This window comes from Equus asinus, chromosome 22, assembly GCF_041296235.1.
Source record: "Equus asinus isolate D_3611 breed Donkey chromosome 22, EquAss-T2T_v2, whole genome shotgun sequence".
In the NCBI taxonomy this organism is placed as follows: Eukaryota; Metazoa; Chordata; class Mammalia; order Perissodactyla; family Equidae; genus Equus; species Equus asinus.
Window position 1 is genome coordinate 19,448,628 of NC_091811.1, and position 18,136 is coordinate 19,466,763.

The 18,136-nt window shown below is 38.5% G+C and overlaps 1 protein-coding gene across 2 annotated transcripts in view; it reads right to left on the minus strand.

Annotated features, from left to right (window-relative positions):
- Positions 1 to 18,136, minus strand: part of LOC106837442 (C-type lectin domain family 4 member A) — a 51,149-nt gene that overhangs the window by 18,097 nt on the left and 14,916 nt on the right. For both annotated transcript variants that reach the window (XM_070494589.1, XM_044756186.2), the window contains 2 exons: positions 7,308 to 7,424; positions 4,020 to 4,121 (listed from right to left, as the gene is read on the minus strand). In XM_070494589.1, the coding sequence (XP_070350690.1) occupies positions 4,020 to 4,121; positions 7,308 to 7,424 (219 nt within the window). The remainder of the gene's footprint in view (positions 1 to 4,019; positions 4,122 to 7,307; positions 7,425 to 18,136) is intronic.

Consider the following 18,136-nt stretch of genomic DNA (forward strand, 5'->3'; position numbering starts at 1 on the left):
TTTTACTTATTGTAGTTACAGATGGTTGCATGTAGAAATATTTATTAACATATGAACATTCACAGGTTAGTACTCACATATATTTCTTTGCTCTGTCAGCTGAGAGGGCCTAAAAGAAATTACACCCCAGTAGTAATAAGCATACCTAGTGTCCAGATCTTGGTTCCTAATACCATTCTTCAATAACATGAGCCAGAGCTCCACAGAGGAGTAGCTGATTCTAAGACTGGCACAGGAAATATACAATACAAGCCCAGAGCATATTGTACTCCCCGAAAATAGGGAAGTGCTCAAAGACAAAACAACACATTGATGAGGGTATGTCACAAAGACACAAGAGCCAACTGAAAGAGCTCCCAATGGTAATGGTAAAATAACTTGAGCAACAAAATAAATACAGTATTGGATTATAACTCAAAATATAAAATAAATATCTATGAGTACATACAAATATAAATAAATGATTGAATAAATCAATAAATAGGGTACAAGAGACAAATCTCACATGCACAAGAATTCCAAATAAATTATATAGATACTTGTTATGAACTGAATTGTGTTCTCCAAAAATTCATATATTGAAGCTATACCCTCAATGTGACTATATTTGGAGGTAGAGCCTTTAAGGAGGTAATTAAGGTTAAATGAGGTCATAAGGGTAGGGCCTTAATCCAATAGGATTTCTCCTTATAAGAAAAAGAAGGGATTCCAGAAATCTCTCTCTCTCCTCCCATGCACACAGAGAAGAAGCTAAGTGAGGACACAGTAAGAAGGTAGCCGTCTATAAGCCAGGAAGAGAGGCCTCACTAGAAACCAACTCTTATGGTATGTTGGACTTCTAGCCTTCATAACTAAGAAAATAGATTTCTGTTGTTTATGCCACCCAGTCTGTGACATTTTATCATGGCAGCACAAGCAGACTAACACAGATTTTGGTACAAAGTAGGGCGCTACTGTAACAGATACCTAGAAATGTGAAAGCGGCTTTTGAACATGGGTGATGGGAAGGCTAGAAGAGTTTTGAGGTGATGCTAGAAAAAGCCTAAATTGCCTGGAAAGGTGTGTTGGTAGAAATATGGATCTTAAATGTGATTCTGGTAAGAACTCAGAAAGAAAAGAGAGCTGTAGATAAAGGTTCTATCATCTTAGAGAATACATATATTGTAATGAATAGAATGATGGTGGAAATAACGTTAAAGATGCTTTAGGTCTCAGGTGGAAATGAGGAACATGCTATTGGAAATTGGAGGAAAGGCAATTCTTGTAATAAACTGGCAAAAAAAATGCTGAATTATGTTTTCCTCTTGTTTTATGGAAGGTAGAACTTTAAGTGACAACCTTGGATATTTAGCAGAGGAGATTTCTAAGAAAAGTGTCAAAGTTGTGGCCTGATTTCTCCTTCCTGCTTATAGTAAAATGCAAGAGAAAAGAGATAAAATTGAAGGAAGTTTTCAGCAAAAAAGAACAAGAACTTGGAGATCTGGAAAATTCTCAACCTAGCCATATTGTAAAAAAATGAGAAAATATATTCTGGACAGAACACTAAGGATGTGGCTGGACAATCACTCCATAAAGAGATTACCATGGATTTAACCAGGAATTGAAATAGGATCATACCAGCAGAAATACTGTCAGCTGGGACTAAAGGAGATAGAAAATGGGACAGAACGAAGGAAAGTTATTGGACTTTCTACAGCATGGTATTGTTATTCTACAGCATGGGGCAATAGAGCTATAGGCTTCAAACATGTATTATCTTTTATGAAAAGGGAACAATGACTTGAAGGCAATTCAAGGATCATCAGGGCTGCCACTTTCACCACAGGTGAAGGGGGTAAGGCTGTTTCCTCCTTGGTTTCAGAGTATGGGGCAACCTTCTCGGTTTCAGTGGGCCAGGAGGCCGCTGCCCAGTGTCTCAGGGGCAAGGCTATCCCACAGAGCCATGGGACAGAGCTCCCATGTAGAACCATGGGGGTGACACTGCCACTCTAGCGGGCCCAGAGGGCAGAACATCAAGCCAAAGAAGATTATTCTCAAACCTTAAAGTCTAATGAAATTTGCCTTGCTAGATTTGGACTTGTTTGGAACATATCATCCCTTTCCTCTTTCTGATTTCTCCCTTTGGGAATGGAAATGTCTATCCTATGTGTGTCCACCATTGAATTTTGGAAGCATATAACTTGTCTGGATTTATAGGTTCACAGATGGAAAGAAATTTTGCCTCAGGATGAATTATACTTTGTGTCATCCATACTTGATTTAGATGATAATCAGATGAGACTTTGATATTAGAATTGGAATTCCAATTGCAATTGGAATGGACATTGGAATGGGTTAAAAATTTAGGGGCTATTGGGACAGGGTGAATGTATTTTGCATGCAAGAAGAATATGAATTTGGGGGGTCAGAGGGTGGAATGTTATGGACTGAAATGTGTTCTCCCAAAATTGATATGTTGAAGCCCTAACCCCTAATGTGTCTGTATTTGTAGATAGTGCCTTTTAGGAAGTAATTAAGATTAAATGAGGTCATAAGCACGGGGCGGTCATCCAATAGAACTGGTGTCCTTATAAGAAGAAGAGACATCAGCTCCCTCTCTCTCTCTCTTTCTACCTCTCTGCGTGTGCACAGAAGAAAGGCCATATGAGGACACAGCAAGAGGGTGGCCATCTGTAAGCCAGAGAGAGAAGCCGAGATGCCTCAATAGAAACCAACCCTGCCGGCACCTTGATATTAAACTGCCAGCCTCCAGAACTGGGAGAAAATAATTGTCTGTTGTTTAAGCCACCCACTTTGTGATATTTTGTTATGGCAGCCCAAGAAGACTAATACAATACTCTATCCTACAGGAAAGGGAGCTTAATTCTCCAAGCCCTAATTGTGGGCTGTGCAAAGCAACTTCCCTCTAAAGGTACAGTACGGAAAGGAGGAAAAAGGAATAACTTTACCGTGGAGAAACCTAACAAACTACCTCAGCCAGTTGATCAAAGTCAACATCAACAGTCAAAAATTATGTTGATATGATGTGATGAAAATGCTACTTTATGTCTATGATCTTCCTCTGAAAAGCCAGTAACCCCAGTCTAATCATTAGAAAAACATCAGACAAATTCCACCAGAGGGACATCCTACAATATGCCTGTCCTATAGCCCTCAAAACTGTCAAAGTCTTGAAAAACAAGGAACATCTGAGAAACTACCACAGCCAAGAGGAGCCTAAAGAGACATGAAAGCTAAATGTAATGCAGTATTCTGGATGGGATCCCAGAACACAAAAATAACACTAGGTAAAAACTAAGGAAACCTGAATAAACTGTGAATTAGTTAATGATAGTGTATCAATATTGGTTCATTAGTTGTAAGAAATGTACCATACTAATGTAAGATGTTAATAATTGGGGAAATTGTATGTACGGGGAGGGGAGTGACATGGAAACTCTATTATCTGCTCGATTTTGCTGCAAAAATAAAACTATTCTTTAAAAATAGTCTATTTTTTAATTTAAACAATTCACCTCTATATTAAAATCATCATCTTCATATCATCATCATCTTCTTCATCAAACAAAACTAAAACTTTCGCTCTCTTGCAACGTCTTCAAGCTTAGTCTCCGTAGGCAGAACTCAGTAAGAGTATTTTATGCATCCTCCCATAAACGTTTTACACACATACAACACATGTTTTCTCAAAGCACAAATGGATTAGATCTCTCTTGAGAAAGTGTGCTTTAACTGATATGTGAGAAACAGAGCAAGTGTGCACAAAAGTTCAGAGAGAAGTGAAGGCTGAAGAAATCCAAAAGCAACATAACCTTTTTCACAATTAAGACTCTCCTTGCACAAATTAAAGATATGCATATAAGAGTTTTAAGTTCTATATATTTGTACACCTAAAGCTTAAAATGATCCTGAGACTCAACTTCTTAGTATGATCTCCCTGTGAATCTTGTTGGAAATATTGATTTGGAATCCTTACACAGTATAGTCAACAACTGAATTATAGGCACATTAATTTTTACCTTCCATCTTCAAGTTTTCTTTCACACATTCCAGTGTTGTGTACCTGATTTCCTTTATAGTCTTTTCTTCTTTAAGACAGTGAGAATATTTGTGATAATAAACTGAAAAAGAGAATAAGACCATTCATTTTACTGGTAGTGTTTTGACTTTGTTCTTTATTATTACTCTCTTGCATTCTTTACACAAACAAAGTCTACAAATGTTCAATTACTTGAGTAGAAGGATCCAGACTGTGGAAAAAATTTCCCATCACCCCACATTTAATGTAATCCTAATCCTACTGATTTTGAAACCATAGATTTCTTCAGAAATAGCTGAAGATCAGTAGTTGAAAGAGAACAGGACAGTTCCCCTACAGTGGGTCTAAAGGGACTTACCTATATTTTCCTTCAATACTAGATGTATGATGCATGCAAAGGCTAAGCCTTGGAGGAGGGGAAATGGAGAGAAAATGGTTAAACATTTCTATCTGAGGATGTTCACATGCTCCACTTCAGCAGCCTGAGATTTGCAGGTTCAGATCCTGGGCATGGACTCATGCACTGTTCATCATGCCATGCTGTGGCAGCATCTCATATATATACAAAATATATGGGAGATGGGCACCAATATTAGCTCAGGTCTAATCTTCCTCAGCAAAAAGAGGAAGGTTCACAATGGATCTTAGTTCGGGGCCAATCTTCCTCACACATACACAAAAAAGAAAATCCAACATTGATCAGGAGGGCAGGACATTATTTTCTTCACTTTCTTTCCTTTATCCATCCCAACTGACTCTTATTCCTTAGTACACCAACACGCTCCAGTCTCTCACAACTTAAAACTAACCTACTCTCCCTCTAGAAAGTGAATTTTCTCTTTCTTTCCTCCTGACCTCATTTGCTCCTTAACCCACCACATACTGGCTTCTGCTTCCACCACTCCACTAAAATCAGGCTTGCAGTGGGTCATCAGTAATATCCTAGACCACTTCTTAGTTTTCTTCCTCTTTGACCTCCTGTAATACTTGACCCTAGTTCTCTTCCCTTTTAACTCTTGGGACACTACTCTTTCCTGGTTTTGCCCCCATGTTTCTTGTTGTTGCTTCTTATACTCCTTGAAAAGCTCCTCTTTCTCCATCCATCTCTTTTAAAATGTAACAATCCCCAAAGTTCCATCTTTATCCTTCTTCCTCGTACTAAATCCTCTCCTGAGTGATATTACGTGTCCCCATGGTTTCAACTGCTACACATATGTAAATGACTACCAAAACTCAGACCTCTTTCCTGAGATCCAGACAAATATGTTTCCAATTAAATACATCCATTTGAGGTTTCCAGAGTCATATAAAACTCAGTATGCCCAAAACTTAAATCTCCATCTTTCATCACAAACCTGTTATTCATCCTATATTATCTCCCTCTTTGATTAACTTCATGATTTCTTAGTTCACCAAGTCAGAATATTGGAGCTGCACTTTACTTCTCTTGATCCCTTATTCCTCAGATCTAAATGTTCATCAAGCCTTTTTACCTCCTTTATTCTACCTCCTCACTATCATTCAAAGCTACCCCCTCTTCTCCTTCTTCACTACCACAGCCTTAGATCAGGTTCTCATTATTTCCCAACTGGATAATGAATTGGCTTTCTAACCGCTCTCTTTACTTTCAATTTTGTCCTCAAATATCCATTTTATACACCTCTGCCAAAAGCATATTTCTATTAGTCAAATTTAATTATATCACTTCCTTGCTTAAAATCCTTCCATGGCTCTCCATGACTACGACACATTGCAAAAGTGGCCACAATATTCAACTCTCCATGTGTCCACATTCCTTTGCAATATGACTTCTCAGCTTTTCCAACAAATAAGTGGGGTCTATTTCTCCACCACTTGAATGTGGGCTGGCTTTAAGACTTCCTTTGGCCAATAGAATGTGCAGAAGCAACTCTAGTTAGTTCAAAGCTAAGGCTTCAAGAGGCTTTGCTCATTTCCACTGTCACTCTTGGAAGCCTACAAGTCTCCATTTGAATAAGCTCAGGCTAGCCTAATGAACTATGGAAGAAATATGACCGAATTGCCCATGTCATTCCAGCTGACATCCTCTTCCTTAGAAACTGAGTGACAGGAACCTGACTGCATATGCATGAATGATTTCAGCCAGGAGCAAGGTACCTCCCACTTGAGCTCAGTCCAAATTGCCAAACCACAGAATTATGAGCTAAATAAATAGTTGTTCTTTTAATCCACTAAGTTTTAGATTGGTTTATTAAGCAGCAGAAGATACTAATAAAACAGCCTTCAGGGAAAAAAATCCATACTCTTTAGAATGCTACAAAACACTCTTCATAATCTGAGCCCTACTTATGTCTCCCACCTACAACTTCATTTCTCACAGTGCACTTAGCACCATATGTTCCAGTTATTTATATTTATGTTTCCACAAATTTTTCCATGCTTTCTCACATCTCTACGTCATTCTTGGTACACACAGCTGTAAGTGTCACCTCCTTCAGGAAGCCTATCTCAGCATCCTGTGCTTCTTATCTACACAACACTTACCATAAAATGTTATAACCATTGGTTCATTTGAACACTTACCACCATTCCCTGAACTTCTTGAGACCAAGGGCTATGGCTCTGTCTAGACTCTGTCTGGCACAGTGCCTGACATATAGTAGACAGCCATTATTGCTTATTAAATGACAAAATGGAAGAATAAAATATCTACCCAAATATATATTCATTTTAATACCTTTTAAAAATTTGAGAAATTCTTAAAGCCAAAGATATGCAGAAATCCACATATTTGCCAAATGGGCTTTTAGATTCCACACAGTCTTGGGCACAATAGAAATAATTAAGGTGAAATTTCACAGGGAAACTCTTCCTGGAATATTTCTTCCCATCTCCTTCTTGTCTACCTGCTCATCCCAAAATACATGTCTGTGCACTCAAAAAGGCATGGCCTTATAAACACTAGTAAGGAAATATAGATTCTCTCTCACTTGCACAACTGTCTAGTGTAGAAATGGTGCCCTATAGATTTCACTCTACAACACAAACACATGCACACACATATATTCCTCAATTTCTCTAAAGAGAGTGGATTCCATTATTTTTATAGAAGAGTAACTAAATTCAAATAAAACAGAATTTCCAATGGATTCCCACTAATTATGTCTCCCCCCAGAGAAGACTTCTTTTCCAAATTTCTGGATAAACCCACTGTTAAGTATCAGTATCTAATGTATGCCATCTGTTCATATAAGGCAGACATTCCTTATAGATTCAGTTGGATACTTACTGGTAAAAGCGACAGAAAATGAAATTCCAAATAGCAGCAAAAATGTCAGCAATAAGACAAGAAGTAGCTTGAGAAAACCAGAGTTACATTTGCGAAAGCTGGTGTTCTCTTTAGGAGCTGAAGGAGAAATCAAATTAGTTTCATCAGTAATAAATTCTGACCTTTACCTCCTCTTTCTCTTTCTCTTCCTCATCTCCTTTCCTTGGATGACACACTATTACTAACAATGCAATATTTGAAATAACATGAAAATAGGAAAGAAATAATAATGTTCGTTGTAGAAACTTTGAAAAATACATAAAAGCACAAATTTCTACCATTGACGATAACTGTTGTTAATATTTTGGTATATATCCTTCCAGTAATTTTTAAAGTGTATATACATGCATGCACATTTTCCCACATGATTGACATACTGTATATACCAGTTTCTGATCTCCTATTTTCTCATACACTATATGATGAACATTTTTCATACCACTATATTTTCTTCTTTAACATTCTCTATTGTGGTTGCATAGTATTTCATTATGTATTTAAATAACCTTCCAGATTGTTTCCAACTTCAAAAACTTTAAATAATACCATAGCAGATAAATCTTTAGAATCATCCCTCATCACATCCTTAAAATAAGGTCACATCCTTTTAATTGCTATTTCATGGTTAAGAATTACTTTCTCAAGTATCCATCAAAGGATGAATGCATAAAGAAAATGTGGTATTTATATACAATAGAATATTATTCAGCCATAAAAAAGAATGCCATCTTGCCATTTGAGACAACATGGATGGACCTTGAAGGGATTATGCTAAATGAAATAAGTCAGACAAAGACAAATACTGTATGATCCCACCTATATGTGGAATCCAAAGGGCGACAGGGAGAGTTTGGAAGATGGCAGCACAGAAGAATCCTGAGCTCATCTCCTCCCGTGGACTCAACAAATCTACAACTACCTGTGGAACAATTTCCTCTGAGAAAGATCTGGAAAATGGATAAAAAGAACCTCCACAAAAGGGACAACGCTGACAGGTGTGGACGAGGCAGAAATACAGCCTTGCTGAGGGAAAAAACCACATCCTAGCCATAGTACTTCACGGCCAGAAGTGATGTCAAAGGTATGGAGTAGTTTCTGAAAGAGTAGGGGATCTGAGCTCCATATTAGGCACCCCAGCCCTTAGATCCAGCACAAAGAGACAATATCTCATAATACCTGGTTTTGCTGGCTTTGAAAATTAATAGGGAATATACCCAGGAAAATTACAGAACTTCAGAGAAAGAAAAACCTGCTCTTAAAGGGCCCACACACAAACTTACCCAACCTAGAAACCAGCACAAAAACACCAGATAGAAAAGTGCATAGTCTATTGGTAAAAACAAACAAACAAACAAAAAGACAAAACTCACTCACTAAGCTCAGAGTATATCCCAGAGAGCCAGGAGGCAGCTGGGCCCGTCCACCCAGGGACCAAGACACTGGTGGCAGCTATTATTGTGGCCTAGTTCAGTTGTGTTGACACTGATGCTGGCAGGTGACATTGGATTCCTTCCTCTAGCCTGTTAGCACAAGGGTCTTCCCTGACCACTAGAACACCCAAGGTAATGGAGCATTGCCAGGCAGCAGGGATCCCACTCCAGGGACTGGCCCCACAGCAAACTCGTGGGCCCACATCGGTGGGACATGTGGGTCCACAGCAGACTTGCGCTGCTGGCCATCACAAACAGCCAAACAGGGGATCTGCCCTGCCTTCCAAAGCCTGAAATTATTGTGCACTGCCATGCCTGGGGCTGGCTCTACCCGTCTGCACTCCTGAGGCAGCTGTGTACCACACGACAGCATAGCTAGATCTGGCCAGAAGCCAGCCCTGCCCAAAAGAGAGCTGATGACAGCTGCATGCTGCAGGGAGCCTCACCAGAGGCCTGCAGCAACTGTGAGCCCCTGAGCCTAGCAACCAGACATATTGGAGCCTGACTCACTTAACAGCAAAACAGCAGTAGTTGTGTGATATTAGGCCTTGCAGTCAGCCATGCTGGGGCTTGCCCCACCCAATAAAGTGACTGTAGCAGCCACATGTGGCTTAGTCTTACAACTAGCTGGCCCAGGGGCCAGCCTAGCCTACCCATGCACCTGCAGCAATAGCAATCCTGCCACAGCAGAAGGGCACATGCAACTCACATAGGGGATTCCTGGAGCATTTGGCATTGGTGATGAGAGGGGAGAACATTCTGGGCCCCATAAGGCATCTCTTACATAAGGCCACATTTCCAAGATTAGGAGATGTAGCTGATTTACCTAATACATAGAAATAAGCAGAGAAGTAGGCAAAAGGAAGAGGAAAGGAATATGTTCCAAATAAGGGAACAGGACAAATCCTCAGAAAATGAACTAAACAAAACAGAAATAAACAATCTACCAGACAAACTAAAAGTCACAGCAATGCTCACTGATCTTGGGAGAATAGATGAACACAGTGAGAACTTCAGGGAAGGACTGGAAAATATAGAGGTGACATCAGTATCATGGCAGAGTGAATTGTTCCCTTTGTCACTCCTCTCTAAATTAAAACCCAGTAGGATATCCACTGACCAACAGAGGACTCCCTGCACAGCACACCAGAATGCCTGAGAGATCCATGCATCTATATATCTAAAGGTGGTGGGTTGGACCTCCAGGAGGCAAGTGGAACCACTGGAGCAGCCCCGTCCGCCTGCCCACAGCAGTGATTCAAAACATGAATCTTCACACTGGTGAGTGTGCCAGCAACCAGAGACTGCAGGGGCAGACATACCACTCATCGCTTAGCCCCTACCCCCTACCAGTGGTGGCAGGTGGCACAGTCATCCTGAGGCTTCACAACACAGAACGGAGCCAGTGACCCAGCCCCCTCCCTCCCTCTCCCCTAGAAGTGGCTCTGGTCTTTCCAGCAGTGGGGATAGCAACTAAAACATGCATTTCTCCAGTGGTGGTGGGGTGCTCTGATCTGAGGTTTCAAAATACACCAACACATGCTAGTGACCAGAGGCTGCATGAGCAGCAATGACACTCACTCACAGCTTAGCACCTGCCCACCACAGTGGTGGCAGGTGGTGCACATGTCCTGAGGCCTCAAGACACAAAGCAGAGCTAGTGACCCATCACTTCCCTCTCCCCTGGCAGTGGCACTGGTCTCTCTAACATGGGGATTACATCTAAAACACATATTTCCCCAGCAGGGGTAGAGTGCCCTGACCTAAGGTTTCAAAGCACACCAGTGCATGCCAACCACCAGAAACTGCAGGACCAGCAACAACAGTCATGGCTTAGCCCCTGTCTCTCCCCCAGCAGTGACAGATGGCACTTGCTATCTGAGGCTTCATGAATCACAGTAGAACCCGTGACCTAACCCTAGTGGCAGCATCCCCATCACTGGCTCTACCAGCAGCAAGGGCTGCATATAAGACCCCAAACCCTGGCAGCAACAGCAACACCTGTGAACTTAGCACCCCTGGCAGTGGTGCTTCCAGCAACCCCAGATAATCTGGGAGCAGCAGCACAGGTGGTTAACGGAGTAACAGCACCTGAGCCTGAGGAGATCCTGCAGAAAGCCTGTGGGGGACCACAAGACCCAGGTGATCCCAGAAGCAGCAAAAGTGCTCACAGCTTGGTGACCCCAGTGGTGACACCTGAGATTGTAGTGACATCATAAGCAGCAAGGCACCAGCAACCTCAGAGGCACAAGCAGCACATGGAAGGCACTGAAGACACCTCTAGCAGAGGCAGTGGAGGATGGAAAGTGCAGGCTCTCAAATACAATCAGAAGAAGCTCAGAACCAAAGTAACCAAAGCCTTACCCAAATAAAAAAGGTGTTTACTACCACAAATACACCAGCAGAGGATCAACTCATCAAGTACCATGAAGAACTACAGTAACACAGCAGAACAGAAAGAAAATAACAACTCTTCAGAAACCAAATTTGAAATCACAGAAGATTACAATCTAACTGACAGAGAATTCAAAATAGCTGACACAAGGAAACTCAACAAGTTACAAGAAGACTCAGAAAGACATTTCAATGAGCTCAGGAATAAAACTAATGAAGAAAAGGAGTTCATCAAAGAAACTGAAACTCGGGGGAAAAAAGAGAAATTCTTGAGATGAAGAAGACAATTAATGAGACAAAAAGTAAAGTAGAAATCATTGACTATACAGCAGACCATATGGAAGAAAGAATTAGTAAGCCTGAAGATAGAAATATAGAAATGATTCAAGTGGAAGAGGAGAGAGAATTAAGATTTTTTAAAAACAAAGAAATTCTATGAGAAATATCCAACTCAATTAGAAAAAGCAACATAGGGGCCAGCCCCGTGGCCTAGTGGTTAAGTTCAAGCACTCTGCTTTGGCAGCCCAGGGTTTTGCTGGTTCAGGTCCTGGGCACAGACATGGCACCATTCATCAAGCCACACTGAGTGGCATCCCACATGCCACAACTAGAAGGACCCACAACCAAAAGAAAAAATATGCAACTATGGACCAGGAGGCTTTGGGGAGAAAAAGGAAAAATAAAATCTTTAAAATAAAAAAAGAAAATGCAACATAAAGATAATAGGTATCCCAGAAGTAGAAGAGACGGAGAAGGAAGCAGAGAGCTTACTCAAAGAAATAACAGCTGAGAACTTCCCAAATCTGGAGAAGGAACTGAATATACAAGTATATGAAGCCAATATAACTCCTAACTATCTCAATGCAAAAAAATCTTCTCCAAGGCATATTATATTAAAATTGTCAAAAGTCAGTGACAAAGAAAGAATACGACGGGCAGCTAGAGACAAGAAAATAACTTACAAAGGAACCCTCATCAGGCTATTAGTGGATTTCTCAGCAGAAACTCTACAGGCTGGGAGAGAGTAGAATGATATATTCAGAATATTGAAAGAAAAACTATCAGCCAAGAATACTCTATCCAACAAATTTATCCTTCAGATATGAAGGATAAATAAAAGCTTTCCCTGACAAACAAAAGCTGAGGGAATTCATCGCCACTAGACCTGCCTTACAAGCAATGTCAAAAGGAGCCTTCCTACCTGAAACAATAAAAAAAAGGTTTACCAAGCTTTAAACACAGTGATAAATAGACAGACAGAATCAGAAAATTGCAAGTCTATATCAGAATAGGTTAGTAAACACTTAACTATAACACAAAGGCTAAAGGGAAAGAAAGTATCAATAATAACTATAACCATTTCAATTTAATAACAAATTCGCAATACAAAAAAGGATGATTAGTGACAACAAAAACATAGACGAGAAAGAGAAAAGGATGGAATCTGAATAGGCTAATGGAGATAAGATGCTATCAGCAGAAAAAGGACTATCTCATCCATCTATGAGATCTTTTATACAAACCTCATGATAACCACAAAGCAAAAAATCAGAACAGAGTCACAAATCATAAATAAAGAGGAAACTGAGAAAAACACCCCAGAAAACCACCAAACTGAAATGGCAGACAGAAATACAAGGAAAAAGAAAAAATGAAAATATAAAACAACAAGAAATCAAAAGATAAACTGGCATTATTAAGTCCTCATATAGCAATAATCACTCAAAATGTAAATGGATTGAATTCATCAATCAAAAGACAGAGTGGCTGAACAGTTTAAAAAACAAGACCCAACAATATGCTGCCTCCAGGAGACCCATCTCAGCTCTAGAGACAACATATGTTCAGAGTGAAGCATGGAAAATGATACTCCAAGCAAATGGCAACCAAAAGAAAGTGGGTGTAGCTCTACTTATATCAGACAAAATACACTTCAAGCCAAAAAAGATAATAAGAGAAAAAGATAGACATTATATAATGATAAAAGGAACATTCCACCAAGAAGACATAACACTTATTAATATATACACACCTAATAGAGGAGCACCAAAGTATATAGCCAACTATTAACAGGCCAAAAGGGAGAAATTGAGAATAACACAATAATAGTAGAGAACTTTACCACCACACTTATGTCAGTGGATAGATCATCTAGACAGAAAATCAACAAGGAAACAGTGGCCTTAAATGAAACGTTAAACCAGATGGACTTAATAGATATACATAGAACATTCCATCCAAAAGCAACAGAGCACACATTCTTCTCAAATACATGTGAAATCTTCTCAAAGATAAACCATATGTTGGGAAACAAAGCAGGCCTCAAGAAATTTAAGAAGACTGAAATCATATTAGGCATCTTTCTGACCACAATGGTATGAAACCAGAAATCAACCACAAGAAGAAAACCGGAAAAGTCACAAATATATTGAGACTAATTAACATGCTACTAAATTATTGGATCAATGGAGAAATCAAAAAATATCTGGAGACACACGAAAATGAAAACACAACATACCAAAACTTATGGGATACAGCAAAAGCAGTACTAAAGGGGAATATTATAGCAATACAGGCCTACCTTAAGAAAAAAGAAAAATCTCAAATAAACAATTTAACAATCCACATAAAGCCACCAGAAAAAAGAAGAACAAGTGAAGCCCAAAATTAGTAGAAGGGAGGATATAATAGAAATCAGAGTGGAAACACATCAAGTGGAGACTAGAAAGACAATACAAAGGTTCAATAAAACTAAGAACTGGTTCTTTGAAGAGAGAAACAAAATGGACAAATCTTAGCTAGACTCACCAAGAAAAAGAGAGAAGACTCAAATAAATAAAACCAGAAACAAAGGAGAAATTACAACGGACACCTCAGAAATACAAACGATTATAAGAGAATACTATGAAAAACTATGTGTCAACAAATTGGATAATCTAGAAGAAATGGGTAAATTCTTAGAATCATACAACCTCCCAAAACTGAATCAAGAAGAAATAAAGAATCTGAATAGACCAATCACTAGTAAGAAGATCAAAACAGTAATCAAAAACCTCCCAAAAGACAAAAGTCCAGGGCCAGACAGCTTCTCTAGTGAATTCAACCAGCCATGCAAAGAATATTTAATATCTCCCCTTCTCAAACTCTTCCAAAAGATTGAAGAACAGGGGACAATTCCTAACTCACTCCATGGGGCCAACCTTACCCTGATACCAAAACCAGACAACACACACACACAAAAATTAGAGGCCAATATTGCCGAGGAACATTCATGCAAAAATTCTCAACAAAAATATGAGCAAATCAAATACACAGATCAAATACAAGGATCATATACCATGATCAAGTGGGGTTTATACCAGGGAAGCAAGGATGTTTCAGCATCTGCAAATCAATCAAGGTGATACACCACATTAACAAAATGAAAAGAAAATCACACGATCATCTCAATAGATGCAGAGAAAGTATTTGACAAGATATAGCATCCATTTATGATAAAAAGTCTGAATAAAATAGGTATAGAAGGAAAGTAACACAACCTAATAGAGGCCATATAAGACAACCCCCAGGTAAAATCATACTCAGTGTTGAAAAACTGAAAGCTATCCCTCTAAGAAAGGAACAAGACAAAGATGCCCACTTTTGCCATTCATTTAATATAGTATTGGAAGTCCTAGCCAGAGCAATCAGTCAAGAAAAAGAAACAAAAGGGACACAAATTGGAAAGGAAGAAGTAAAACTGTCACTATTTGCAGATGACATGATTTTATATATAGAAAATCCTAAAGAATCCACCAAAAAACTATTAGAAATAATAAATGAATACAGCAAAGTTTCAGGGTACAAATCAACATACAAAAATTAGTTGCATTTCTATACACTAACAACATAATAGCGGAAAGAGAAACCAAGAATACAGCTCCATTTACAATTGCAACAAAAAGAATAAAACACCTAGGAATAAATTTAATCAAAGAGGTGAAAGACCTGTACACTGAAAACTATAAAACATTGGTGAAAGAAATCAAAGATGACACAAAAAAAATGGAAAGATATTCCATGCTCATGGATTGGAAGAATTGGTAGTAAAAATGTCCATACTTCCTAAAGCCATCTATAGATTCCTTGCAATCCCTATCAAAGTCCCAAGGACATTTTTCATGGAAATAGAATAAGGATTCCTAAAATATACATTCAACAACAAAAGATTCCAAATAGCCAAAGCAATCCTGAGGAAAAAAAGACCAAATTGGAGGTATCACACTTCATGATTTCAAAATATACTACAAAGCTATAGTAATCAAACAGCATGGTACTGGCACCAAAACAGACACACAGATCAATGGAACAGAATCAAAAGCCCAGAAATAAAACCGCACATCTATGGACAGCTAATTTTTGACAAGGGAGCCAAGAACATACAGTGAAAAAAGGAACATTTCTTCAATAAATGATGTTGGGAAAACTGGACAGCCACATGCAAAAGAATGAAAGTAGACCATTATCTTACACTACACACAAAAATTAACTCAAAATGGATTAAAGACTTGAATGTAAGACATAAAACTCCCAGAAGAAAACACAGGCAATATGCTCTTCAACATGGGTCTTAGCAGTATCTTCTTGAATATCATGTCTCCCCAGGCAAGGGAAACAAAAGGAAAAATAAACAGATGGGACTACATCAAACTGAAAAGCTTCTGCACAGCAAAAGAAACCATCAACAAAACGAAAAGATAACCTAACAATTGGGAGAAGATATTTGCAAATCATACATTTGATAAGGGGTTAATATCCAAAATATATGAAGAACTTATAGGACTCAACAAAAAAACAAACAATCCCTTAAAAAATAGGCAAAGAATCTGAAAAGGCATTTTTCTGAAGAATACAGTATCCAATAGGCACATGGAAAGACATTCAACATCACTAATTATTAGGGAAATGCAAGTCAAACTTGCATAAAACTTTACACCCAGCAGAATGGCTATTACTAAAAAGACAGGAAATAACAAGTGTTGGTGACAATGTGGGGAAAAGGGAACCCTTATGCACTGCTGGTGGGAATGTAAACTGGTGCAGACACTATGGAAAACAGTATGAAGAGTCTTCAAAAACTAAGGATATAATTATCACATGATCCAGCTATTCCACTTCTGGGTATTTTTCCAAAAACATACAAAAACACTAATTCAAAAAGATATTTACAACCCTATCTTCATTGCAGCATTATTTACAATAGCCAAGACTTGGAAACAACCTAAGTGCGCATCAATGGATGAATGGATAAAGAAGATGAATAGATAAAGAACATAAAATAATGGAATACCACTCAGCTATAAAAAAAGATGAAATCTTGCCATTTGCAACAACACGGATGGATCTTGAGGGTATTACACTAAGCGAAAAAGTCAGACAGAGAAAGCCATATATAATGTGTTTTCACTTACATGTGGAAGATTAAAAAAAACCAACAATAGCAAACAAACACATAGATACAGGGACTAGATTGGTGGTTAGTGCAGGGGAAGATGGGAGGAAGGGCAAAAGGACTCTGGGTGGTAAACATAATCTACACAGGAATCAAAATATAATGATGTGTACCTAAAATTTATATAATGTTATACACCAATGTTATCTCAATAAAATAAATTAATTAATTAAATAAAATCTTTTAAAAACAGAACTCATAGATACAAGAGAGCAGATTTGAGGTTGCCAGAGGTGGTTTGTTGCGGGGGAGGGCAAAATGGGTGAAGGACATCAAAAGGTTGAAACTTCCAGTTATGAAATAAGTTTAAGTCACAGTGATGTAATGTAGCATGGTGACTATAGCAACTTACAGTATTATTAACTATTAAATATCATTGCATACTTTATTTGAAAGTTGCTAAGAGAATAAATCTTAAAATTCTTCAAAAGTAAAACTTTGTGGGGGCCAGCCTGGTGGCAGCGTGGTTAAGATTGTGCACTCTACTTCAATGGCCCAGGGTTCACTGGCTCAGATCCCAAGTGCAGACTTAGCGCTGCTTATCAAGCCATGCTGTGGCAGGGGTCCCACATATAAAATAGAGGAAGATGTGCACAGATGTTAGTTCAGGGCCAATCTTCCTCAAAAAAAAAAGTAGAAAAATAGAAAAATTTTGTGTATGTATGTCTGGTGACAGATGTTTACTAGACATTGTGGTGATCATTTTGCAATATATACAAAAATCAAATCATTTACATTGTACACCTGAAATTAATATAACGTTCTATGTCAATTATACCTCAATAAAAAAAAAGAATTATTTTCTTTAAGTTGTGAATAATTGACAAGTGGGAGAAAACCCTCAATAACATATAATATGATCTTACATTTAGAAAAATACATATACACATTTATGTATATTTATATCTGGAAGCATATACACTAAAATGTAAATTATAGTTATTGCTACATGGTAAGAACACATATAACTTAAATTTGTGTGTACCTCTAGTTTTTGATTTTTTTCTGTAATGAACATTTCAATATATAATAAAAAGTTATATAAAGTTTTTTAAGGGAAAGAACAGATTTCCTAAGCATTCTCCATGTCTCCACAGAAGCGTTTTAGAAGAACAATCATTATCTCTCTCATAGTTTCTTATAGTCAACGTGCTTTCTCTCTCTCTCTTTTGCTCTATATCTATCATACATGCTAATCAAATTACCCTCTATCTAGTCCCAACTTCGTTCAATCCATCTCAGAGATGCAGTATGCAATGGATTTTCTGACTGCAGAGCAATTTCCCTTGAAATGGAAAGGAGTTTCTCGGTAAGACTTTCCAGTCTTTCATCTGCAAAGATCTTTTGTCCCACGTTAGTCCAGGACTAACAGATACACCCACATCACTTCCACCCAAACTCTTCCCTTCTTAAGTCCGCTAATTCATCAATAGCCCCTGCATCTGGGCTGATGGTTTAAAGGACCTGTAGCCAAT